Genomic DNA, 26,415 nt, shown 5'->3' on the forward strand with positions numbered 1-26,415 from the left:
GGTCCTCACAAGGACCCTGTGGGGGTACAGGTGACGCCTCGTAAGAGCTGGGTAAACCGAGACTAAAGCAGTGCCTGGACCAGGACCCAAGTTCCTGGACTCCCAGTACAGTGCTCCCCCGGGTCTTCTCTGCAGAAGAACTGAAGTTCCAGAGCTGGCAAGGGCCCTAGAGGGTCATCTTTCCCAACCCCTTCATTTTACAGGAAGAAACCGAAGCCCAGAATGGTTAAGGGACTCGCCCAAAGTCTCACAGCTCATAAATAGCACAGTCTGGCGTTCGTACTCCGAGGTCTGTGCTCTTTAACCCGCACCTCGCCCCGCCCCACCAGGCGAGGCGGGAAGACCCTGGAGTCCAGACTCCTTGCTCCCTGAACTTCCCTCCAAAACAGCTGAAGACAACGTTGGGGCACACCCTCTCCCGGGCCTGCCTCCCTCCCTTCTCCTCTTTTTTTTTTTTTCTTAATTCTTAACAGTCGAGTTTGCTTCTAACGCCCGCTTACTATTAGATACGTCCTAATTGTCCCGCACACAGGGAAGCCGGAATGTCTTGACTGGTTAATTTCTTCTTCATGGCTACTCCTAACAAATTAATTGTAGGGCCGGGGGGAAAAAAAAAGTGTGTGTGTGTTCGGGGTGTGGGGGGGAGCAATGGGCAGCCAGCCACGCAGGGGAAAATAGGCAGGTCGGCCCCGCCCGGCGGCGCCGCGCCCCGCCAGGGGCCGGCCGCAGGGCGGCGCGGGTACCCTGCGCGCCCAGGGCGCCCGCTGCACCGGGCGGCGCCGCGGAGGGCGCCGAGGATCGCGCTTGGCCGCGCCCTCCCTGAGAGCGGCTCTGCGCGCCCGGCTCCCGGCCTCGCGGTGGCGCCGCGCTGAACCGCCCGTCTCGCTCTCCAGGCTGTGATTATTTTGTAAAACCCGGCGCCGAGGCCCGCGCGGCCGCACTCGGGGGCCCCGCCCCGCGCCCCTTCCCCGGGCGGTGGAGGGGAGGGGGAAGGCCGCGGCGCGCTCGGGAGCCGGCGAGGGAATCCCTCTCCCTCCACGTCACCCGAAAGCGAGGGAACCCGCACTCGCGTCCTCTAACGCAAATGACCATCTTTGGCAACGTGCGCCAATGGAACAGACCAAGGGCGCTGGGCTCGGGGGTGCGCGGGGGTGGGGAAGGGCCGGGACCGGGGCCGCCTCGGCGCGCCCAGGCCGCTCGGGCGGTCCGCTCCTGCCCCGCCACCGCCTTTCTTCCCCGCGCCGGGTGTGCGACTGGCGTCAGCGCGGCCGGGAGCCGGGGCACGGAGGGGAGCGCTGCGCCCGCCTCCTCCCGAGCCTCTTCCTCCTCCTCCTCCTCCTTCCCCCCCTCCGCCTCCCCGCGCGCTCCTCCCTTGCAAGGTGGAGTCTGGAGTTGACGTGAGTGAATCCACATGGTACAGGGGCTGGAGAATAAAGAGTGTGGAGTTGAACTCGTGCCATTGTAGTGACTCATCTCGGGCAGAGCGCAGGGGCTCCGAGCGAAGCGACGGGCAAGTGAACGGCGCTCGGCGGGCCGGGGAGAGAGGCAGAGAGGCGCGGCCGGGCGAGGCGGCCCGTCCCGGAGCGGGCGCCGGGGAAGGGGTGCAGTCGGGCGCCGCAGCGGCGGTACGGGCAGCGGGGCCGCGTCCTTCTCAGCGCCGGCTTGGCTGGAACCGCGCGGGCCGGGCACGGGCTACCTTCTCCCCGCAAGTGTCCGAGCCGCTCCGAAACTCTGGCGGCGAGTCGGCCACAGGAAGTTTATTCTCAGCTCCTTTTCTAAAAGGAGGAAATAGAAGTTTCTCCCGGCGGGCAGCCTTTCTTTTCGCCTTTTTTTGTTTTGTTTTGTTTTGTTTGTTTTTTCTTTGCCCTGTCTGAAATCGGGGGGCCCCCGGACCTGGCAGTCGTGATCCGCCGGGCTCTTATTCTTTTTTTTTTAATTTTTCAGTTTTTGATCGGACCGGCTGTCCCGGCTGGGCTCCGACTGCGCGCGGGAGCGGGAGGGCGCGCGCAGGGGAGGGACCGAGGGACGCGCGGACTTTTAGAGGGAGGGACTGGGGGGCCCGCCGGTCCCGCGGCGCTCGGAGGGCAGGAAAGCAGCGCAGCGCGAGGCGCTCGGGAGGCACGGTTCCCGGGCTGTCGCCGCCTCCCGTCCGCACCCGCCACCGTCGGGGAGCAACCCGGGAGCGAAGACCAGAGCCCGAGGCGCGGCCGGCAGGGAGCGAGCCCGCAGCAGCCGGTGCGCGGCCGCGGCGAGGGCGGGGGAAGAAAAACACCCTGTTTCCTCTCCGGCCCCCACCGCGGATCATGTACCAGGATTATCCCGGGAACTTTGACACCTCGTCCCGGGGCAGCAGCGGCTCTCCTGCGCACGCCGAGTCCTACACCAGCGGCGGCGGCCAGCAGGTAGGTGCGGGCCCCGGGTGCACCTGGCGGCGCGGGCCGACCCCCGCCCTCCTCTCGCCGCCACTGCCTCTTTTGCTTTCTTTTCCCGTTTTTGGCTTGGCGAGAAAATTCCTACGGGGTCACCATTGCAAGTTTTGGATTTTCGTGTTGTCCTGCTCACCCTTCTCCCCAAACACTTTTTTTTTTTTTTTTTTTTTAATTGGACCGAGGAGTGGGCTTGAAGAGCCGGCAAACCCTTTCCCTCACTCTACATCTTACCCAGACAAGCTCCTGGAATTGCAGCAGCAGCTCCCCTTCTCCGGAGCCTAACTCCCCTCCCAGAAATCCCTCCCTCCTCCCCACCCCCGTCACTTCTCCGCGGTGGGGAAAAAAAAAAAAAATCTTTGCACCCACTGGCGCCTCCCGACATCCAAGGACTCCGTTCCTGCGGGAGAGCCCTCTCCCTCTCTTCCCCTGCTCTCCATCAGTATTAATTTCTGAAAGAGGCTAGGGATTCGGAAACATGGTTAGGCTCCTTCAAGTAATCCAGAGCGAGGGTGAGGGTTGTCGCTCTGGGAATAGGGTGCGAAGGTCAGGAAGGAGGAGGTCAGCCTTGATAGGCTCTGGCCCTTGTGTCTTTGTGCCCCTGCGCCCATCCATCTCCTCTTGGGGTCAGAGAAGGAGCCTGTACTGCCACCAGAAGGGGCGCCTTGAGGGTCTGGGGAGGGGTACCTGGGGCAAGGACGCCTGCAGAGAGAAGTGGGGAGGGTGGCTGGAGGGGGAAGAGAGCTTGCTTAGGCTCCTGGGTGGTTCTGGAAGCGGAAAAACAACTTGTTTCTAAAGCAGCCGGACTGGTTTGCACTGGAAGGATTGTGCCTGCGATCTGTGTCTGTAAATACCAGAAGGGTGCTGGTGGGGTTAGTGGGGTGTCTGCCCTCTGCAGCAGCTGCCCCCCACCCCCACCCTCAGGCTTCAGAGGGAGCTGGCTTAGCAAACAAGGCCACTACAACCCGAAGCCCATCTGGGTCAGGATCTGCGGAATCTCTGGGCAAGTTGGCTACAGCAGGAGTTGCCCTGGTAAGACAGTGGCCTTGGCCTCTAGAAGCCAGCCAGCCAGTAGGGGCTGGGGTGGGCTTCCCCTGGAGGGGTGGATCCTGCCAGAAAATAAAATGGAAAGACATCCCTCTTTGGGATCTGAAAAGGGATACCTTGTTGCAAAGGGGTTCCCCTTACTTGGTGAGTCCCCAGAATGGCTTTTCTGTATCTCCCCTGGTGCCCCCACAAGCACCCACTGTAGAGAATCTAGTCGGTGCACTAAGGGAGCATTTGGGGCACCCTTTATAATGAGCAACAAGGTGATGTGTCTTAATCTTGTTTAAAAAGTGCTTTTGCTTGCTTTCCAGTCCCGTTGGTGGTTTTAATTGAATCTAAATATCATTAAGCAACGGGTCAGAGTCATTTATACCCATTCCCTTATTTTCCAATTCAACAAGCTGCCAAAACGTCCTTCTCCTCCTCCCTGAATCTGAAAGAGATCTTTTGATATCTTGTCTGTCCCTTTTGCTGCCGTTTTCCTGGCATTTACCACTGTAATATGACAATCTTGCCGCCTGGCTTTGCTCAGACCCTGGGGCCCAAATGGGAAGTCAGACCGGACATCAGTGCCCAGATTGAATAATCTGTGTCACTAGGGCTTTGAGCCCAGGATGTGAGCGGAGGCAATTCCCTGTTTTGGAAGAAAATCAGACAGGAAACCAGTGCTAGGAAGAAGGAAGAGAACTCAGTCCAGCAGGGTGTAATGGGGCCTCATTACCGAAGCAAAAAGCAGCTGTGGGCTAATTCCTAGCATGCTGTAACACACAAGGATTTTGCAATTAGTAATAACTAGTGCACGGGCTTCTCGCATAGACGCCTGCCTGTTTGGCCCAGCAGCTTGAGTGAGGTGCCTTTCAAACCAGAGGGATCGGCAAGGTAATGCGGCTTTGGACAAGTTTCTCAGCCTGTCCACTCCTAGGGAAGGAGGAGGGAGGAGGCGGGCGGGGGTGGGGTGGGGGAAGGTTTTTCCATCATCTCTCCAACTTGGAGCCAAGCTGTTCTGTGGTCCTCGGACGGACTTGAGAGGCTTTTGTTATTTCCCAAGTCTGCGCCTGGACCCCACCCGATCTCAGGCTCAAGGTAACTTTATTACATACCAGATATGACTTGTGATCCCTTTATTTCTCTCAACTTCTTTTATGGGGCGGCTTTCCTGGCATTTATACTGGGATTTCCACCTTTGTAGCGTCTCCGTGGACTGGTTGGTATAAGAAAAGAGGGTGCTCTGCTTTTCCCTTGGGCCAGTGAACATTATTTTTTCCCCATCTGTTTGTTTGTGGGGTCTGATAGTCCCGATAAGTTTGCTGCTGTTTACTCAAACCAAAACTTTCTTCTCTCTAGTTTAATAAAGCTTGATTTTAACACATGGCCATGAGTTCCAGGGACTTCGGAGGGGTGGGGGGCAGGTAACTCTATGTTGAAACCAGTCTTCTTGTATATGGCAGGAACTCCAAGCATGAAAAATATTTCCTGTTCCAGTTATAGTTTTAATCTCGAAGGCTGGTCATTGGTGATTTTGTTTCGTCAATAATTGTTGCACATACCTCCCCCTCCTGGCATTTTCTGTTTATTGTTGTTGTTTTCTCTCTCTTCTGAGTTTCCTAGGAAAACACCTCCCAGATATATGCCTTGCCTGGTTGCCCGACTATTACGGTTTCAGGGCTTGAGCATTACGCAATCAGCCAGTTACACAAACACAGGTCATTTCATAACTTGTTTTCATCAGCTGGGCCCCCCTTTTAATGAAAAAACAAAACAAAAACAAGACCCAGAACTTTTCCAAGGTTGCCATTTGTCGGTTCCTCAGATAACTTGTGAAAATAAACCAAGAGGGACAGTTCCTTTCTGGAATCAAGGAATACCAGACTAGCTCTCTTCTTCTTCGGCAGCCGCCCTTTCCCAAGAGACAGATAGACAGACAGACACACACACACACACACACACACAAAATTCCCCGGAGTGAACTTTTGCCAACTGTACCAGGCTGGGACATTCCTCACATCAAAGAACTTTTACCAGAAATGACTGTGATTCCCAAGTCAGTCCCAATCACACCTCTCTAGTGCCCCCTACGGGACATTCTTAGAAGAACTGTCTGGGGAAGGTATTTTTCCAGCCCCAGACAGTGTTAACTTGGTGAGTTTTCGGAATTCTTAGGATTTTTTTCTTTTTAATTTGGGACAAATAAATGCCATATATCTAACAGCGGTTAACTAGGAACTGCCTGACTTTTTGAAATGCAGTTTTTTTTTTAATCTGTTCTAAATAAAACCTGGTTCAAAAAGGAGTGCTTTTTTTCTTTCCCTATTTTGATGTTTGTCTTTTCTTTAGGGTGCCAGGAATTCAAATTCCCAAGGCTTGTTTTCTTGAGGTGTTTGTATTAGGACACAGGATTGTTTGGGGGAGGGGGGGTTTCAGAATTGGTGGGAAGGTGGGAGGTGTATATTAGGGGTTTGGTGCCCCCCCGGGGGGGGGGGTTCTTTGATCTTGTAGAGGTTGTAGATTAGGATCAAACAAAATGTTATCCCAGGAATTTGTCTGTTCAACTGATTCTTGATGGTGGAAGTCAGTGTCACTTTTTCATCAAAGTGAACGGGGTGAAGTAGCAGTCATGTATTGTTTGAGCAGAGGTTGAATTTTCCTCTCGAAACCCGAGTGCATTTCCATTGCTTTATTTCTGCCTGCCTTATTGTTCAAGGTGAGCATCAAGTTAGGAGTCTTGGGTTTGGTTCCCCCCCCCCTTTTTTTTTAAGATTTATTAGAGAACAGAAGCGGTAGGGGAGGGGCTGAAAGATAGGGAGAAGCAGGCTCCGCATTGGGCAGGGAGCCCTATGTGGGACTCTATCCCAGGGTCCTGGGATCATGACCTGGGCACTTGACTGACTAAGCCACCCAGGTGCCCCTTTTTGTTGCTGTCGTAATGCAAACACACCAGAATTTACACATCCGAATCACTGTGGTGCCCTTCGAAATTATTCCTGGCAGAGACCAACTACTACTTTGACTGCTGTGGCTCTTGGTCAGACTCAAGGTTTGACAACACTCCTCTTTTGGTATCCCCTTCAGCAAATTCTTTCAAAAACCCTCCCTGCTCACAGATCTTTGTCCTTTGAGGCTGGACTTTGATATTTGGAGATGTGACTTATAAGGACTCGAGTCTGTCATAGAAGGTCTGGGTGATCCCAGACTGGGTCCAAAGTCCAGTGGGACCCCAAGTCATCTTCGTCTCCCCGCTCAGGAGTCTTCCCTGGGAGAGAAGTCACCAAGAGCAGTCACCTAACCCTGAAGTAGGCACTTTTGCCATCCATACTTTAGATGTTTCTTTTCCTCTGTGAAACAGGAAGAAAGGTACTGGTTACGAGAATGCCAGAAGCTAACTTTGTGCTCTATTTGTTGAGAGAGAAAAAAATAGCATCATTCCTTTGTGGATCTGGCTCATCCTCTTTTGGGCCACAGCCTTTCAACGTGATGGGAGCTGCCTTGATTGAAGCAAATAGATGTCTTCCAAACCCCACTTGGTAACTCTCCAGCTCACTGGGCCTGAGAGGGAAGTGAGGCGTTCTCTTGCCCAGCACCATCTCTCTGGCTGGCACTTGGCCACGCTCACCCTGCTGTGGTTAAAGGGAAGATCAGATGCCGTGCGCTTCCGCTGACTGCAAAAGGGGTACACAGGATAGTAGGATTGCCACTCCCATCCCTGCCATGCTTTGGAGTGGGGTTTCTCGCTGGAAGGGTCCTGGGAAGAAAGAAACTGGGGAAATTGGGTGGTAACTCCATACCGGCCACGTTCTTCTGGCTGTTTTTCTTTTCTTCCTTTGCTTTATTTTGCTTCACCCTGGCAGTGAGGACCAAGAGGAGACTGTGGCTCTTTTAAGTAAACCTGAGAAAGAGAGGAAGCTGACAGGAGACCTATCACCTGAGGGAGTGTTTGTGTGCTGTGAAGTCGGGGGGAATTCCGAGTTATTAGCAACCATTTCCATTGTGACACAAGTGGCTTTCTTCAGATAGGAAAGGTCAAAGTGCTGTCCAGTGCATACTCTGTGAAGACGGGTTGAATTCCATATAGAAGACTTTGGAATCTTCTCCAAAGAAGAAATAGAAACAGAGAACATTGGAGTCAAGCTGGACCTCAGTTGGGGTGTTCTGGGATGTTTGAAGCAGGAGTTGTCCCTTTTGCTCTTCCCCTGAGCCAGTCTGTAGAAATTTTGGAACTTTTCCCATGCTGTGAGGTTTTTTTTTTTGTTTTTGTTTTTTTTTAAATGGGGCTTTAGGGACACCTGGGTGGCTCAGTCAGTTAAGTGTCTGCCTTCAGCTCAGGTCATGATCCCAAGGTCCTGGGATGGAGCCCCACGTTCGACTCTGTGCTCCCTGGGGAGCCTGCTTCTCCCTCTCTCTCTGCCTGCCTTCCCCCTGCTTGTGCTCTCTCTCTCTCAAGTAAATAAATAAAATCTTCTTCTTCTTTTTTTTTTTTTAAAGGGTAGTTTCTTAAGAGAAAGAAGCCAGCCCCTTTCCAGACATCTGTAGTCATACCTGCCTGCTGAGACAGGTCACTAGTATTTCTGCGGTTCGTGGCTTGAGTGCTTGGGAGCCCAGTTGAGAATCAGTGTGATGGAGAGATGCCTGGCCGAGTGGATGGGCTGACAACACTGACCCTCCATGCATCCAAAATGCCATTTCTATCCAGCGCAGGAATTTCTGGCCCAAGCCCTGTTCCAATCATGTCTGTAGGAAATGAAAACCCAAAACCTACTACCTAGACCCTTCTGCAAAAGGCGATGGTTGTGACCCTCATTTCTGAATCCAAAGCCCAGCTGTCAAGTTCAGGAAGATCATTCTTCCAAACCAGAAAGTGTTAGGCTGCAGGGACTTCTCTGACCTGGTGAAGCTGGGAGACTGTAGAGCACTGTGTTCTGAGGTGTCTTCCTTAGAGACTCTGGGAGCAGGACTGGACAGCCCCACAGCACCCTTAAATAGGGGTGCTTCAGGATAAAGAGGGGTCTTTATGATGCCCACAAACCCACAACAAAGCTTGTAAGGGCTTGAACTTCAGCTTCTTGGTCTGGAGTTTCAAGCTGGTAAATGAGATTCCCTGAGATAAAGGAAAAGTTCTCTCTCTGTCTCTCTGTCTTTTTCCTTTCTTGTTTCCTCTCTTTATTCTTTCCCCCAACCCTGATACTTAGGAGAGGGAATGGTCCTCTAGAAGGGGGGTCCCCAAAGCACAGCCCCAGTGTTTTTGTAAATAAGATTACACGGAACACAGGCACACCTGTTTGTTTACGCACTGTCCCCGGCAGAGTTGAATAGTTGCGACAGATACCGCGTGACCCACAAAGCCTAAAATATTTAGTATGTGGCCTTTTACAGCCAAAGTTTGTCACACTCCGCTCTAGGAGGTCTGTGGGGGGAAGTTCGTCCTTTTATAGGCATTCTTGCCCACCCAGAAGTCAGCAGAATGACATAGTCAACTAAAGCATTTGGGGGCTTTGCCAGTCTGGAAGGCCACCCAGCCATCCAGCATCTTCTGCCCTGTCCCTGGAGGAGGGGCTTCCAAGGGGCAGGGGCTGGAGAGCCTCAGGGGACTCAAGTGAGGTCCAGACTTACCTCCTCTATCCCCCTCAGCACACACCTGGTGCTGTGGCAGGGCTCACACGGCCCTCATGCCCGCAGCCCAGAAATCCTATCTTGGTTTCTGTGTAGTATAACCCTTAGTATAACCCTTTAGTATAACCCTTCCGTAGAGAACGGTGACTACTCCCAGCACGGTATTTGACCGATTCCTGGGTCTGTTGGCGAAGAAGAGTGCCCGGCTAACTCCTGGGACCACAGACCGCTCGCCTCACCTCTTCTCACCTACTTCCGGGAGGCTTTCTGGGTAATACCTCTGGAGGGGAGACAAGTCCCATCGCCAGATCTCCTTGAAACTTTTGGGAGCCTCTCAGGGAGGCTCCTGGAGGAGACGCAAGCCCTCTCGATCACAGCCCCAGTCCTCTCTGGGGTTGGGACATTGTTTTCTGTGTGGTTTAGAGCCAGTGTGTTATCCAGATGGCTTTACCTCCCTCCGAAACAAGTTGTACCCGCACTTAGAGGCAGTCATTACCTAGTGCCTTGTTTTTACTGCTGTCTTGTTTTGTCTAGACCAAGCCATTGCTGCAAGGAATCTGGCTGAAGGCCGGGTAGCATGTTCTGGAGACCCAGAGCGAGGACCCTGGAGGGCCCAAGGGGCCCCAGGGTGGCGGGGCGTGTGTATGTGTGTGTGTGTGCGCGCGCTGCGAATCATCCACTTATTCCCAAGGGATCTCAGCCTCCCAGATGTGCTTCAGGTTTTCTGCTTGCTTCCCCTAGGCTGAAAAGGGAGCTCTTTTGTTTGTTGAAATGAGGAGCGATTTTCTTGGAGGGTTTATTGAGAGAAAAGCTGACCATTCCCTCTGTGGCCCTCATGCTGGATGCCTCAGGTGTTCTTCAGACCCAGAACCTGACTTGGGGAGAGAAATGGAATAAAAAGGTTGGGTGGTTCCCGGGAGTGGGAAGCTGGCGGGTTTTCCTGGAGCCCCAAGCAGAGTGCGCAGGCGCAGTGACGAGACGCCATCATGGTGGTGGTGGAGGTGATGGTGAGGACGGGGCCGCCTTCCATTTGCTTGGCGCGGTATTTCTCAACCCCCGCTCTGCGTGTTAGAATCTCCTCAGGCATTTTTTTTTTTTAATTTAATACCTTATCAGAACCCCACCCCAGACGTGTTATTTTAGAGCTCTAATGGTGAGGCCGTCTCCAACGTTGGTGTTTTGAAAAGGCTCCTTAGAATATTCTAATGGGCAGCCACGGGTGAGAACCACTGGTGTGCTTTTATAGCCAGTGATTACAAGTAGCTACATATTTAATCCTCATGATGGTGTGGTGAGTTGTGTGTTCGGATTCTCCCTCACAGACAGGGAAACAGTCCTCCGTGATTCTGCGAAGGCCTCAAATCCAGGCCTCCTGCCACCTCCCCCCTCCCATCCAGCCCCCAAGAGAAACGGAGCTGTCTGGGCCTTTATGCTTCTGCACACTCAGCCACACTTCTGGGCTTTCAGTACTCTGCCTCTTCAAGGCCCAGCTCAGTTGTCCACGTTTTCTCCTTGAAGACCGTTTCCTGCTTGGATTCTTCCTTGTTCACTGCATCCTTCCTATACACACACACACACACACACACACAACACACACCCCCAGCTCAGTCAGCTCCTGATAAAAGCCGAGTTGTCTTTGCCTTCCAAGATGACTCAGAATCCTTTGTACTGGGCAGCTCTTCTCCTAGAATTCCAGAATCCATTGCACGGGTAGCTTCACAGAATCCCAGGATTCCTTGCCCCAGTGGGTCTCCTTGTGGAATCCCCAAATCCCCTGTGCTGGGTTGTGCTTTCTTCACTGAACGCCCTTGGCCTGGGACCCTGGGGCATTCTGAGAAGTGAGGCAGAGACATCCCCCCTGACCCAGACTGGGGCCACTCAGCTGGCAGGGGAACGAGCAAGGAAGGGGCCCCAACTCCCTCAATTACACTCAGGGGCTCTAAGTCCCACTTTATTTACACAACAGGAACCCAGGTGTCATCTGTCACGAGGGACAGAGACAAGGCAGCTGGCTTTGCTACTAATACTTCTATTTCTGGTTGGTCTGACCAGGCCAAGAGAGGGGGGATGCTATAGTCCCTGTGATGATAGCAGGATTTTATCTGGGGTCAGATCTATGGCCTCTTCAGGGAGAGGGACGGTCTGTAGGGTCTCTTGGCAGGGATGAGCTGATGCTCTGAGGGCAGTAGGGGTGGGTACCAGCACCTGGGTCTGGATTTCCAGGAAGCAGAAAGCAATGCACAGAACCTTGTATAGCACCATGCATGAGAGCCCTGTCCTCTTTGTCAGGCTGAACCATATTTGAGTCCTGACCCACCCCTGCTTAGGAGCAGGGTGACCTTGGATAGGTTACTCAATCTCTCTACGCCTAAATTTCTGCCTCTAAAATGGAGATAATGGTAGTTCTTACCTCAGAGGGAGAATTAATCAGATAATTGAGGTCAAAAACTACTAGGGTGACCCATCATTTAGTAAGTACTCAGTAAGTGACATTATTATATTCATCATGTCACCTACCAGGTTAGGGAAGAAAGGATTTGCAGAACCTATGTGTGGAAAAAGGAATCACCTGAGGAGGAGGGCTCCCACTGGGGTGCTTTCCTCCTGAAAAGCTGGGAGCCAGGGAGGCGTGGGGGCAGGGAGCTCTTTCCCTTCTCCCTCCTCGCACTTTCTAGTAGCCGGCCCTGAAGAAGGGCCAAGACCAACTGCTGAGGAGCGTGACCCATTTTAGTGTTTCTACTCTGTCATCATCTTATATTTTAAATAGAATGCTTCCTGCAGTATGTTCCGGAGAGTTCTGCAACATGGTCTGGGCATAAATTAAGAGACAGAAAACTCTGAGCTAGCAGCACTCAGGTTTCACACAGACACATCTATGAACGCAGATGGGTTTGTCGGTAGGTAGAGAGAGACACGGTGTGTCTGCTCCAAGCCAGATGGCGGTTGAGGGCCAGGAGGAGGACAAGGACACAAAGCTACCACTTTCCAGTCTCAGGAATTGGAGGGCACCTTTTCATGGACCTGGCCTCCCCCTGGATGGGGTCACAGCCCCATCCTATACCTATTTGAACTTCCTGGTGATCATTGTTGCCCCAAAGCTGTTGGTTTGCAAATCTCCTCAAGGGGTCCCCAGCCCCTGTACCCTGGGGGCTAATTGGCAGGTGACCCAGAGGCTCATGAGGCCAGGGGGAGGGCTGCTGTGCAGACGTGGGCATAGCTAGCCCTGAAGGCCCCTGGGAGGGCCTGCTGAGACCTCGAAGTCGTCCTCTTCTGCTCCATATTTATTGGCTCAACACGGTTTTCTCTCCTCATTTCAGAAATTCCGGGTAGATATGCCTGGCTCAGGCAGCGCCTTCATCCCCACCATCAACGCCATCACGACCAGCCAGGACCTGCAGTGGATGGTGCAGCCCACGGTGATCACCTCCATGTCCAACCCGTACCCTCGCTCGCACCCCTACAGCCCCCTGCCGGGCCTGGCCTCTGTCCCCGGGCACATGGCACTCCCGAGACCCGGTGTGATCAAGACTATTGGCACCACTGTGGGCCGCAGGAGGAGAGATGAGCAGGTACGTCTCAGATCAGTGGAAAGCAGACACGTGGGGGACTTTCAGGGCCTGGTAATACACAGTGTTTTTCTGTGATCTGCTGGGGAGCTGGGTCTGTGTCCTGGGAGCACCGAGGAGAAGAGGGGATTCGGGACCAGGGGCCTGTGACCCTTCCTCGTGGGAAGCAGAGCTGGAGGCCTGAGAGTTTGACCTGGCTCTGTCATCTTGCTCATGTCGCTGAGGCTCCCCAAGTCTCAACTCCCTCAGTGCAAAATGGGGATAATGGTGCCTATCACATAGGACTCGTCGCCACTCAGATGAGACCATGTGTGGGAAAACAGCACTGCGTGTGGTGTGGTCTCAGCAGATGGGAAGCACTGTTGGGACATGTCTTTCCCTGATCCATGGCAGGACACACAGCCAACGAAGCCCTAGCCAGAAACTTTCGGGGGTTAACCCTGCGTTGTCTCCTGGTGTCTGGTGTGGGGGAAACACTCAGCAGACCTGAAGGGTCACCCTCCAAGCCCACAGTACTTGCCTTTCCTCCTCGGTGTCCCAGGCCTCCAACTTGAAGCAGAAGCCCATTTCAAGTACCTACCATGCCCCTTCCAGAAGGGCAGTGATTTTGGGGTCTTTGGAGTCAGACGGCGTGTGTCGGGGGTGAGGGGAGAGCAGGTCAGATGTCGGCTTTTTTTGCCCTCCGAGGGCTCAGCTTTAAGAAGGCATCTGCCTGGCAGGGAGGGACACGAGACAGCGTGGGCTGCTGCTTCTAGACACCATCTACCACTACTGCAAGGCATACCATCTCTATCAGTAGGGAGCCAGGGTAGTGATGGGCCCCCTGATTCCCAAAAGAGAAATGAGAATCATGCATAAAAAGGGGAGGGGAGCCTCCTAAGGGCCCCGTGGATCCCCCTTCACAAACGATCCCACCAACGCCTAGACAAACCTGCCTGAGGCTATTTGGCAAGACTGTGGGAAGTCTGAATTAGAACCCAGTTCCCTGGACTCTCTGAACAGTGCTCTTTCTACAATACCATCTCACTGTGGATCCAGGGAAGGAAAGTACTTTAGCGGTGGGATCCTTTTTTCAAATGAAACATTCACCTGGTGAGTCACTCCTCTCCATGTCCACCACTGTCCACTCGCGCTCTGGGATCCCAGTGTCCCCATACAAGAATCTTTCACACATGGTCCTCCATGGGTAATCATGGATCCAGTGCCAACCCAGGATACTGAGGACTGCAAGGGCCCCTGCTCTGAGCAACCGGGAGCATTCATAGGATCTCCATTCCTCTGAGGCTAAGGCTGGGCTTGGCCTCCCCTCCATGCTGGTTTGTTCTGTTAATGGCAGGACTCGGCGCAGAGCAAAGCATGATGGTTGTTGGGCTTCCGCTGCTGGGACAAGTGACTACTATCCCCTGTGCTATTGCTTTCCAAATTGTAGATGTAAACATAGCAGTAGCCGTGATTACACTGTCCTTTAAATTACGCTTCCTTCAGGAGCCCAAGATGTCAAGCTTTATAGTCACCAATGACCTGGATTCCACTCCCCAACTTATGTAAGTGACCTCAGTGAGAGCGGGTTTTCAAAAAAGCAAGATGTGCTGAACACTCTGCATTCTTTTCTGGGCCTAGTTCACACCTAATTTAGAAGCTTGCACCTGAAGTAGACTTTGAAGAAAAGCTTTTCCAGTTTTCCCTCTGTACCCATTTCACAGATGAGGAAACAGAGGTCCAGAAAGGAGAAGGGCTCTGTTGAGGGCGATGCTATGAGTAAGTGGCTGAGCTGGGGCTGGAATCAACCTCCCCTGACCTTCAGCCCTGTGGTTTTCCCACCATACCACCTAGGCGTGCCTTAAGACAATCTGTCTGGAGAATTTCCTTCCTTTTCTGAGAGGGAGGGAGAGAGCCACATCAGTCAGGAATTCAGACAATCAGCCAGCAGCTTGGAGGAAGCCTGGACAGTAGCATCCTCGAACCTCGGCTCTTTGCGTCCCTAGCCCAGGGGTCTTCCTCTGAACTGATTCTGCCTGCTTGACCTCCCCCAGGGAGAGGAGCCTGTTCCCCAGAGCCAGCACGGTGCCTGCCTGCCCAGAGGCTCCCTCTGAGGCCCGTGATGGTGACTGAGGAGGCGGGGAGCCGAGGGTTTGTGGCTTGTGGGTGTGTCTGCGGTGGTGCTGACACACTCTAGTTGTGACCATGTTGGTGTCACCACCCCTCTACACTTCCTATGCTGACAGCTCCCACAGGCTGCCCCATATCTTACAGATAGGGGAGAGACTTCTAGGCCAATCGGAAGGCCAGAAGTTGTCCGGAAGCCCCCAAAGGGGAAGGGAGGCTGAAAGGGGCAGCAACCGGCTCTGCGCCTTTTCTGCCCCTCATCAGTGACGGATGAGGGGCTCGTCTGGGCCTCAAGGGGAGCCCCAGTAGCCCTTTGAGTAGTGAACCCTGAATGCAGGACTGCAGGGGGCCCAGCAGGCTCTTGATAACTGTTGGGCTCAGGGTGAGACAGGTTTGGGAGCAGCACAGATGCAGGGCCTCAGCCGAGTGGCCTCATGACCTCAGCTAGGCAGCCGGTCCCCACACAGAGCAGGGTACCCAAGTTTGTGGACGCTGGATCTCCAGTTAACCTGGACTCTTACAGGGCTCTGAAAAAGCATCAGCGAGACCTCTGAATTAGTCTTCTCCCTTCTAGCACTTTCTAGGTTAGAAAGGGCTCTCAGAGTGCGTCTCATCTGATCATCCCAGAAACTTTGTGGAAGGCAGGGCAGGTCCCAGTAATCCATATTCTAAATGGGAAATCTGAGGCTCAGAAGGTTGGGTGATTTGTCCGAGGCCACACAGAATGGCCCCGTCGGCGTTCTGCACCCAGGCCGCTTTAGACCTCCCAGAAGAGAGAATGTGGAGCCTTTGGCTCTGCCGGGGAGGTGGAGGGTTTCAGAGGCCGGGACTGAAGCCGGGGCTGGAGGACGGAGGGGCTGCCGGGACGAAGTGTGGGACTCTGAGAGCAGGCCTTTGCCGGGGGGCCTGGGGGGCTCACAGGGGTGTTAGCAGCTGGGCGGGCTCTGTGGGCCCCTCCTGGAGGCTGCTGCAGGGGGAAGGCACACAGCAGGGGTGGAGCTGGTAGGTGAGGGGAGCTGGGCCTGGTTCTTAACCCCAGTGAGGTGGGGTCTCAGAGGCGGTGAAGGAACCTGGGGAGGATGTCCCAGGAGGGAAGGAGGCCCTCGTTGGCCTCTGTGGGAACGCAGCTCAGCCAAAGCCCTGGGAGACGGACCTGAGGTACCAGGAGGTCTCCCTGTAGCCTGCCAGGTTTCCTGTCTCCCTGTGGGCCACGCGCCTTGACTACTGGGGGTGGGGTGTGGGGTGGGGGTGGATTTGCAAGTTGAGAAGGTGTGACGAGCTTCTCTGTGCTCGGGGCCTGAGGCCTCAGAGGGACTTCACATCTGAGCCGTTGACTGGCATGTTTCTGTGCCAGCGTTTGGAGAATTCGATGTGGGACTCTGGCCTCTTGGTTGGGGCCACAGGGCTTCCTCAGTGTAGACAGCGATGGGATTGTCCTCTCCAAAGCTGTGCCCTGCTCTGCTGTTTTGGACATCACAACAACAGACCTGCAGGGCTATGAGGAGGCCTGGGGACTCTGACCTGGGCCCAGCCAGGGCCGTGCCTCCCTCCCTCATGGGTCGCCTGGCAGTGGAGGCAGCATCTCCCAGTGGGGCAGCCCTTCTCACGTCCAAAAGTGGCTTTGACTTTTCCCCCACGTTGTCCCTTGAGGGTGGGATCCAGATCTTATACCCCACAGAATCTTCTAAGCCCCCAGGACTATGTGTGTACTTGGGACATGGTAGGGATGCCGTCATTGTCTGCAAACAGCATGGGATGGCCTTTCTTTTGGGATTACTTTCTGCCCTGGCCCACGGCCTTGTGTCACCTCTGCGTGCCAGGGGACACTGGGGTCACAGGAAGGGCTATATGTAAACAGAGCTTCTGCTTTGAGTCTCAGAGCAAAGGTCTTGCCCTGGGGCATGAGTCACGGGCCCCTAACCAGCCTCCCTGTGGGGAGCTAGACTGTCAGCTCTGCACGGGTGTCTTAGTTCATGTGGTTCTCTGATAAATCTTGAACCCCTGAAACCATGCCTGGCACCTGGAAGAAGCATCTCTTTGGTTGAATGAATGGACATGGTGGGTAGCAGGGTGGAACGTGCCTGAGGGTTCCTTTTCCTTTTGCCTGTTCTATCCAGCCTAGCCTTGTGCCGGGCGCACTCTTGAGTCCTCTGGGTTGAATGGTGGGCAGCTGGCCCTCTGGGGCGGGGAGACGACATTGGGAGAGGCATCCTTGGCCTACCCCCCGGCCATAGTACATTCCCCCCAGGGTGGTTCTTATTCTGGGCCTAGCTACTTAACCAAATGGGGATAATGAGGCTTGCCGAGCTGGCAGAGCGTTGGGGAGGAGTAATTAGCCAGGGTTTGGAAGAAGCTGTTTAAGTGGGTGAGGCCAGGCCTGGCTGGCATGAGGGAACTCTGGGGACATGGCCCCAGCTGCTACTTCTCTCTGGCCTTGGCCAGGAATCAGAGCTGACATGACAAAAGCTATCATCTTGCCTAGGCTGATGAGTCCCTGACAGGTCGGTGCCTTGTCTCCCCTCAGACATGGGATGTCACCTTCCAGGCTGGGGCCAGCTGTCAGGGCCCTCCCTGGGGGTCCCAGCAGTGAGCTGCCAATTCTGGGACTGCCGAGCCCAGCCACACTTCTCTTGCCTGTCTCCCTCCCTGCACACACAGTCCCAGAAGGGCTTCTTTCCTTCTTTGTTTAAAGATTATTTATTTGAGAGAGAGAGAGAGAGAGCGCGTGCACTAACAGAGGAGTGGGAGAGGGAGAGAGAATGCCATGTGGATTCTGTGCTAAGTGTGGAGCCTGATGTAGGGCTGGATCTCATAACCCCGAGATCATGACCTGAGCAGAAACCGAGAGTCAGACACTCAACCAATGTGGCATCCAGGTGCCCCTCAGAAGCGTTTCTTAAAATACAGCGAGAAAGCAAAGCTGCTGAATCATGTACCCAAACCTAATCACAGTCCTTGACCCTGGCCTCTAGCTATCGCCTGAAGAGGAGGAGAAACGCCGAATCCGGAGGGAAAGGAACAAGCTGGCCGCAGCCAAGTGCCGAAACCGCCGCCGGGAGCTGACGGAGAAGCTGCAGGCGGTGAGGAGCTCTGTGTGGGGCGGGAGCACTTCCAGGGGGGTGAGAGCAAGGGCCTCGGGGCTCCTGGCCTCCCATCCTCTCCTCGTCCTCTGGTGGCCTAGAGATGAGCCAGTGCAGATAGAAACGGTCCTTCCTTCGAGCGCGCAGGTTTAGCATTGCCCTGATGGAAGAAGAGAGAGGGAGGGCGGGAGCTGGCCTTCGCACCAGGCTGGGCCCCACGAGGGACCCCAACAGCCTGCTGGGGCCTCACACCCTCTCTCATTCAGCATCTAGGCATTCCCTGCTCTTGAACCTCCTGAGGCCCCTGGGTGAGGGATGGCAGAGGGAGCCAGTGCGGGCCCAGACCTGCCCCCTCCAGGGCTGTTTCCCAAGGTTCCAGCCGCCCCCATGCCTACCACCAGCCAGAGTGGCCCCGGCTAGCTTAAGGGAGCTAGTTTGGGCAGGGGGAGACCTGCCCCTTTCAGCTCAGCAGGGGTTTTGAAGCTCTCTGGGTCTCATGGACACGGTCACGTGCTAGCTGAGTTGTATGTACTCTCCTGGGGTTTTCTCATACCCTTCACGGCAGAAGGGTTCCCCACCTCTGCCGTGAGCCGGAAGCTGTCGCCTTGGTAGCTCATCACTCTGCCCTTGTGAGTCACTCTCCCCTGCTGCCTAATTGCCCACACCTGGGGGCTGTGGCCCTGCCCTTCCCTCTCAAAAGCCTGACCTGACCAACATCACGTAACGCCCTCCAGAGCCTAGCCATACAGGATGGGCCGAATGGCACGGGGAGGAAGCCTAAAGCCAGGACTGACTGTCCCTGGTGGAATGTTTTCAAAGTGAGCAGACGAGAGACTGTTGGCGGTTTTTACCGTGACCGGCCAGGGAGCAGCTCTGGAAGTCAGTCACCTTGCCCATCCGTGACTTGACTTAATGCTCCCGGTACCATCCCCCACGCCAGCTTCCCTTCATCCATCCCGGAGCCCTCGCTCTTGGGGACAGACGTGTTCATGTGAATTCCCCGTAGACGGCAGGGATGTCCGGTGGAGGTGTGTGTGCGAGCATGGGGAGGACCAGCGGGAGCTCTCCCGCACTAGGTGAAAAGATCCTTTACTGACCAGTGCTCCCTGGGTAGACTCCCCCCCGAGGGAGTCCTCCCCACCACTAACTTTCTAAGGGGGCAGGTCCTCTGGGTCTACCCTGGGTGCTCCCCACCTCTAGCCCCAGAATAGCCTTTCCTCCGGGGCCCGCTGCTTTCCTCCCCTCCCTCCCCCAGAAGCCTCACACCCGACTCCCCCGCCACCCCACCCGCCCCAGCCACCCAGGCCCCGAGCCACATCCTCCACAGGAAACCTCTCATAAGCTCATGACGTTCGTCAGACCCTTGAGACAGATGGAAACTTTTTTTCACCGTGGAATATGCTGTTCTCTGCTCCGTGAGGCTCTGGCCCGTACCATCTCATTCTGGAACAGGACTCTGTTAGGGGAAAAGTGGGGAGGAGGCCCGTGACACACACCTTTTCGTCTTTCCCACCCACTCCCCACCCCCGCCTCCCCGTGGGCTTTTGTGGCTTCTCTCTGGCTTTGTGTCAGGGGAGGGCCCTGAGCCCCTTGCCGTGGGACCCTGCCAGCCTCAGCCTGCTCTGGCTGCGGGCTTCCTCATCTGTTAAAGCGCCGGGACCGAACGGAATGTTCTCCAAGGGTTCTGTGAGTCCTGAATCACATGCTTCAGAAATTAGAGCAAAAAAGGGAAGTGGGGCAGTGCCGATTTAGCCGGGACTGCTGGAGAACTTCCTGCCTGCCCGGTGCCGTCCTCAGCTGGTGTGTGCAGCTGAGAGGCTGGTGTGGACACCGCCGCAGGCGGGCTGGACCAGGTTGAGGGAGCATGAGGAGGAGAGAGGGCTGGGCCTGCACACCTCACTGTGACACTCCCTCCCCCCCGCCCCGGGGAACTGGGGGCAGTCCTGGCACTGAGGCGGCCGGGCATGGTAGCATAGGGACCCTGGAGTTGGATACATTGGGGTCAAGTCTGGCCTACCCTACCTGCTTGCTCTGTGACGTTGGGCAAATTAACAAACCTCTCTGAACCTGTTTCCTTATCTGCAAAATGAGTTGATTTGAAATCTCCTGCTTCAGGAAGCTTCTGGAGGCTTGCTCGCCCTCTATCAGTGGCCGCTAATTATCATTTCATCCTTCCTCCAAGCCTACTTTCCACCTTTCTCAGACCGGAGTTTGAGACCTAAAAGGCATCTTGAGCCCCTAGGTGTTTGAGAAGTGGTGGGGTCTGTGGCTGGGGGGCCTGAGCTGGCTGCTTTCACAGCTCTGGGTGTCCCTTTCTCACCTGGCTTCAAACCTCCTGCCCCACCCCCTACCCCCCAGCAGGTCCCTGGCAGGTTCCTGCCCCTCACACACCTCTCTTCCCTCTGCAGGAGACAGAGGAGCTGGAGGAGGAGAAGTCAGGCCTGCAGAAAGAGATAGCCGAGCTGCAGAAGGAGAAGGAAAAGCTGGAGTTCATGCTGGTGGCCCACGGGCCTGTGTGCAAGATCAGCCCCGAGGAGCGCCGATCGCCCCCCGCCTCCGGGCTGCCGGCCCTGCGCAGTGGGGGCGGGGGAGTGGGTGCCGTGGTGGTGAAACAGGAGCCCCTGGAAGAGGACAGCCCCTCCTCCTCATCGGCGGGGCTAGACAAGGCTCAGCGCTCTGTCATCAAGCCCATCAGCATTGCTGGGGGCTTCTACGGGGAGGAGCCCCTGCACACACCTATCGTGGTGACCTCCACGCCAGCCATCACTCCAGGCACATCGAACCTCGTCTTCACCTACCCCACCGTCCTGGAGCAGGAGTCGCCTGCGTCACCCTCCGAGTCCTGCTCCAAGGCTCACCGCAGAAGCAGTAGCAGTGGGGACCAGTCATCAGACTCCTTGAACTCCCCCACCCTGCTGGCTCTGTAACCCAGCTCCCGGGGGGTCCTCGTCACTGCCTCCTTCCCAGGGACCAGCACCTTCAAGTGCTCCAGGGCCATGAGGGCAAGAGGGGGACCCTGCCAGAGAGCTGCCCGGCTCTGGGGAGACCTAGGTGGGATTTTGCTGGAGGACTTCAGCGATCTCTTAGAAGTCATGGGACCTCCTCCCTTGTTCATCTTGCAAAGCAAATCCTGTTTCTTGAAAAGCCTTGGAAAACTCGGTTTGGTGGACTCAGGCATCTCTCCGGCTTCTGAAGAGCCTGCGGCTGGTGTGGACCGTTCCTGTCCCTTTGTTACGCTACGTCTCTGGAGTGATGGTGTCCTTCCCCGCCCCACCCAGCATGCTCAGTGCCTTTTGGTTTCACCTTCCCTCTACTCACCTCTTCCTCCCCCCAGTGTCAATTTCACTTCCTCTTGGTTTTTATCAGATTTGCCATGACATTTCATCTGGGTGGTCTGAATATTAAAGCTCTTCGTTTCTGGAGATGGGCAGCAGGTGACTGACTCTTCTGCTGGGGCTGACTTGTCCGGAAGGGGACAGTCAATGTGCAATACAGAACCTTCCCTCCCTTGACACTCCCCGGTCCACCGTCATCTCCAGGACCACCAGCAGGGCTCCCTGAGCTCTCGAGGAGATGCTGCCATCACTGGGAGGCTCGGAGGACACGTCCTCCCCATCCTCGGACACAACTCTTTGGAGGAGCGGCTTGGCCAGAAGACAGGGTGTGAGTGAGACAGACGGAGCACAGGTTGGGTTTGCCAAATGCCTAATTACCAGGCCAGGAATAGTGCCAACAAGCCACACAGGTGTCCTAGCCAGCTTCCCTTTACCTGGTGTCTCGAGCAGGACGTCTCCTATAATTACTGCCTCGCCATCCTGCCCCTGGACCCTTCTCTCTAGACCAGGGAGGCGTCCCTCCCTAGGAACCACACATCACTCCAAAGTCCCTACTGGCTTTGCCTTCCCCCAGTCTGGCTTTCAGGGTGACGCCACCCACAGAGATTTAATGAGCGTGGGCCTGGCCGCTCCCCAGATTGCTGCCCAGTGGCCCCTCCCCAAGCCTCCAAGGCACTTTTGCTGTGGATGGAAAGGCAGGGGAGGAAGGAGGGAGGCAGAGTGGGATTCGCCTCTCGGTGAGCTGCCCGGCCTTTTCTACCTTCTGTGGTCACCTGCTCCCCGAAGGAGTGCTTTTTCTTTTACATACTCCTTCCCCCGGAGTGCTCCTCGGGTCCAGCCAGCCAGCTGTGAACCGCTGGCCAGAGCTGTCTCTAAGGCTTGGGGCTTACCTGCCATTCCTGGGGCGGTTGGGGGGTGGGGCAGCTGCTGAAATCAGAGATAAGATGTGTTGCTTCCCACCACGGGAGAGGCGCCCCCCTCCTATGGGGCCCGGAGTGGGGAGGGAGACCTCCCGGCCTCCTGCTCTCTGCCTCCCACCCCTCTGAGCCTTTCTCTCCCTAGGGCTTAGCTCTCTGGCTGATCTGGGGTGGGCCTCTGCTGGGCTAGTGCCCTGGGGGAGACCCTGCTGTTGTGATTCCGCTCTAGAGATCATTGTATGATAATTTAAAATTATTTAGATATTATTTAAATCAAACCCAGTGGGGTTTAAACTTTTAGACTTGGGAGGGAGAGAGAGCACGCGGAGAGAGCAAGCTGTGACACCTTGGCTCACTTGCCCCCTCACACACACACCCCCTCACCAGGCCCCGAGCGCTGGTCCTTCCTGACTGCCCATCCCCCTCCGTGCCGAGAAGGGAGCACACGGAACGGATTGGTCCGGTGCTTAAAAGACCCAGCCGGCTCCGACTGCAAAGTGACGTGTGAAAGGCTAGGCCACGCAGAGAGAGGAGATTAAAAGAAAATGGATTTTGTCCAAAAATACTTTAAAAATGTTATTTCCCACATTCCTTGGCGATGAGGCTGCCCTCCTGGTTTCCCAGAGGTTCTGGGAGGGGCACTGCTTAGTAGACTGGGCAATTGAGTTTCTGGCTTCAGATTAATCGAAGAAACAGAAGTCAGCCAGGAACAGCAGGCGGTGGGCAAGGAAAACTGGGGGTGCCCTCAGCTCTGAAAGGCTTAATCATCTCAAGCGGTATTTGTGGCCAATTGGGAGCTATTTGCTGCTTTTGCATATATATACACATATATATATTTCTTAAATGAAGCTGCTTTGGTGTTTTATTTCTAAAAGTCCTTTTGTGCCCCACTTTCCTCAACATGGATCCCAACCAGGGCAGGCCACAGTCTGTGACTCGGGGCCAGGCTGGACATTCCTGAGACGGAGCTTGGCTCTGGTTCAGATTTCAGGCTGTGTTGGCTTTGGGACCAGCGGAAAGCAGGAACTCCACCACCCCGTAGGACTTGAGCAGCTCCTAAGCTGTCCCATTCAGGACCCTCTGGCTTTGTTCTAGGTCGAGGTTTGGCTTCCCCCAAAGCCAGAGGTTATTTGGGGAAGGCTGAATACGCACCCCTAACTCATGAGCATGTCCTCCTGACTTCTGGCTTGTTCTCTGAGTTCATGCACACACACCCTTGCTCCAGGATTACCAGCCACCAGGCCTGCCGCTTTCTCCTCCACAGCTCACACTCCAGGAACAGCTGCGGTTGGGGGTGCCTTCGTGCTTGGGCTGGGAACCGCTGGGCCTCCCCTGTGTCCCCAGCCATGAGGCAGCTGGTGCGGATTCCAGCTGGGCTGCAGGCAGCTCTGGGACGGCATAGGGCAGGCCCTCCTTGACAGGCTAGTGTGAACCACACCGTCCTCTCGGCCACCTGGCTGGCCTCTCCGGGACCAGTTCTTCTTCCTGGCTGAGTGGACGGGGACAGCTGCTGACGCAGGAACGAGAGGAGATTCCCAGGTGAAGCTTGCTTGGGCAATGGCCAGAGCCAGCTGTAAGCAGAGAATTCACGGGGGAAGTTTTCAGAAAGCAATCATTGTTCTGCCTGTGAGAAAGGCCAGGTGTGTCCACTGAGGCCGGTCGCACAAGCCTCTCAGCCAGGAGCCCTCAGAGGCTACTGCTTCGTTTTCTCAGGCATTGAGGAAAAGAGTCGTCTCTCCACTCCCGCTTGGCTCTGCGTCTAAGGGAGGGCTCAGTGGTACAGGTATCGGAACTTTCTCCCCTTCCCCTGATGGACCGACAATGCTCCTGTAATCTTACCGTTTACCTTTCCAGTTGGTGTCCTTCCCAATCAGATATCACACGGCCCCTTTGAGAAGGAAAGGCATAAGCACCTACTATGTGCCAGGCACTGTGTTAGGCACTTTTAGAAATATACCCTCTTTACGATGAGACTAACGGATGAGGGTATCCACTATTCGAGGCCCCCATGTAATGGACAAACAAAAACACTTGAAGGTGAGAAAGTCTTTCTTCAAAGATCTGAGGCAAGATTGCCTTCAGTCCGAGGTTTGTTTGCAAAGACCCATCACCCACAGTATCCTCCCCCCTCCAAACTTCTTCTCCCTCTCCCTTGTGATGTGCTCCTTTGTACTCCTCAGAGGGCTGGAGGGGTAACCTGAGTCCTTATAGAATTTGTGGACCAATAGGATAGGTGATGTGTGTAACTTTCTCTTTTAAAACTTAAGTGGTCTTGCTACTTTCTGCTTGTTGAGTCCTCTTGGCATTCATTTAAAAAGCCAGCATCTCACTATTTATTGACAGGTTGTGTGTGTGTGTGTGTGTGTGTGTGTGTGCGCGTGCGTGCCCTCGTGTGTGTGTGTGTGTGTGTGTGTGTGTGTACATTTCCAAGTGTGCCTCCTGTAGCTTTTAAAAAGGAAACTCAGTTGTCCCACTACTAATTTGACATCTTCTCACGGTTCTAGTGTTTTGGCCATCCATCAACAGAGGGATTTCATTTTCCAGTGCTGATGTGTTCAGGAAAGGCTGGGTCAAATTCTGAGCTGAGGTTGGATGGGGAGGGGGAGAAGAAATTGACATTTATTTTATTATTTATTTAAAATGTTTACATCTTTGTGTTGTACCAAGCCTGATGAGAAACAGCATTAAAATACTCAGTTCCTCTCTCCCTCTTTTTCTTCATTTTTTTTTTTTTTTGAAATTTAGGCTAATGATGCTTTTTTTGTTTCTAAAATGATTTGTGACATATGTTGTATAAACTGTATAAAAAAGGTTCTGTTTTTAAAGACGGATGGTCATTCCTCTGGGGACAGTGGTCACCAAGAAAGTTCTACATTGTAAGACAATACAACGAAAAGATCCTGCCCTATTCCTCAAAAATCATTTTCTCTGTATGATTAAAAGTTTATTCCATTTATTTTAGTTTGTGGTTACTTGATGTTGAGGAAAAAATACTCGCCTTTGTATAAAGAATAGGTATCAGGGTGTCTTTTCTGCAGTGAGAGATGTATATATCGTATTTTGGTATATAGTGGAAAAGCCCAGGCTTTGTGCATCTGTATTTGAGATATGTCAATGATGTGGAGTAAAGTCTGCTATAAGATCCTGGAGGCAATTATAGCTCTGTCGGGGAATTGAACTACCTTTCTGAGAATCTTCTTTTTCTTCTCTCTCTCTCTCTCTCTCTTTTTTTGTAAGTATTGGTGAAATGGTCCCGTTGGGAAGGTTACTAAATAGACCTCTCCTGGCAGGACCCACGAGCTCAAAAATCTTTGTATAGCTTTGAAAATTGAGGCGTAGCTCTGCTCTGAAGCATTTCTGGTGGTGTTTTCCGTTGTTTTGTTATTTTACTGTAAAATAAGCCTACAGTATTTGCACTAAAGAAAGCTTGTTAGAAAAAGCTTGCTGCTATGGAAGAAAGAACATATTAAAACTTTTTTTTTTTTTTGGTTAGCTTTTCCACTTTCAATTGAGTAGTTTTTGTAGAATAAAATGAATTAAGATTGAAGAGGCTCTGATGGTTGGTTTATTCCATCTTTTTCTTCGCACCTCTCCTGTCCCTTCTCTCTTCTAGACTTTTCTACCTTTAGCCTTGGCTGTGGGGTTGGTCTCTCTGGTGGGTGGGCAGAGCAGGGAATGGCCTCTTTCTGCAAAACGGTGCGGTGGGCTGCCGGCTGGGGTGTAGAGCTGCCGCATTTCTTTCCCTCCTTTCTCCTGCTTGCCCTCCCGCCCCTCTCTCAACTCCCCTCAGTCCTGTTCCCTCCTCTCAGGGCCTGACTCTCAGCTAGCTGCCAACTACGGCCACGGCGTGAGCCAATAAAAGTTCAAGGTTCTGTCCCTTCCTGGGGCTATTTTGTTTGAACAGGTTGGCTCTGGAAACCCGGGAATCTTCAAAGAACCAATTAAATGCATTGCTAAGATTGTCCAGGTGAGCAAACGAGATCTCGGGCGGGAAAGGCCTCCGCGGACGATTACATCTTCAGATTTTCTTTCTGAAAAGACACAGGTTGTTAGGTGTGGAACTGAGAGGTGTCAGCCCAGACCCCGTGGCCCTGGGTAAAGGGAGCACATCTGTTTGGGGCTGCTTTTCCTTGGCAGCATAAATGGTAGGGGGGCAAACCCATCCTGAGTGTGTGCTTGATGTGATTGGCAGCTGGCTGAGAATTAGCCCCTGAAATTGCACCGGTCGCCGCAGATCCGCATCAGACCAGTTTGGTGTGCAGGCCTCATTCTCTGGATGACCCAAGAGCACTGGACTGAATCAGAAGGGCCCTAAATCCCCCGCCTGCCCCACT

General features: G+C 54.2%; 1 protein-coding gene and 1 long non-coding RNA gene across 3 annotated transcripts; one reads left to right on the forward strand and one right to left on the reverse strand.

The window, feature by feature from the left end:
* Positions 1-1,368: 1,368 nt before the first annotated feature.
* On the forward strand, positions 1,369-25,628 carry FOSL2 (FOS like 2, AP-1 transcription factor subunit). Of its 2 annotated transcripts, none has more exons than XM_082745328.1 (4): positions 1,369-2,402; positions 12,395-12,646; positions 17,722-17,829; positions 20,238-25,628. In XM_082745328.1, exons 1-4 carry the CDS (start codon positions 2,304-2,306, stop codon positions 20,754-20,756), a joined length of 978 nt encoding a protein of 325 aa, XP_082601454.1. In that variant the 5' UTR covers positions 1,369-2,303; the 3' UTR covers positions 20,757-25,628. The 2 variants fall into 2 exon arrangements, with proteins under 2 accessions (XP_082601454.1, XP_082601455.1); XM_082745329.1 differs by lacking the exon at positions 1,369-2,402 and adding an exon at positions 4,070-4,352.
* Positions 17,428-20,308, reverse strand: LOC309871881. Its single transcript, XR_014315544.1, has 2 exons — positions 20,221-20,308; positions 17,428-19,285 (listed from the first exon to the last, which is right to left on the reverse strand). It is a non-coding gene; the product is annotated as an uncharacterized lncRNA (long non-coding RNA).
* Positions 25,629-26,415: the final 787 nt, after the last annotated feature.

Source organism: Mustela nivalis (genome assembly GCF_964662115.1).
Source record: "Mustela nivalis genome assembly, chromosome: 8".
NCBI classification, from domain to species: Eukaryota; Metazoa; Chordata; class Mammalia; order Carnivora; family Mustelidae; genus Mustela; species Mustela nivalis.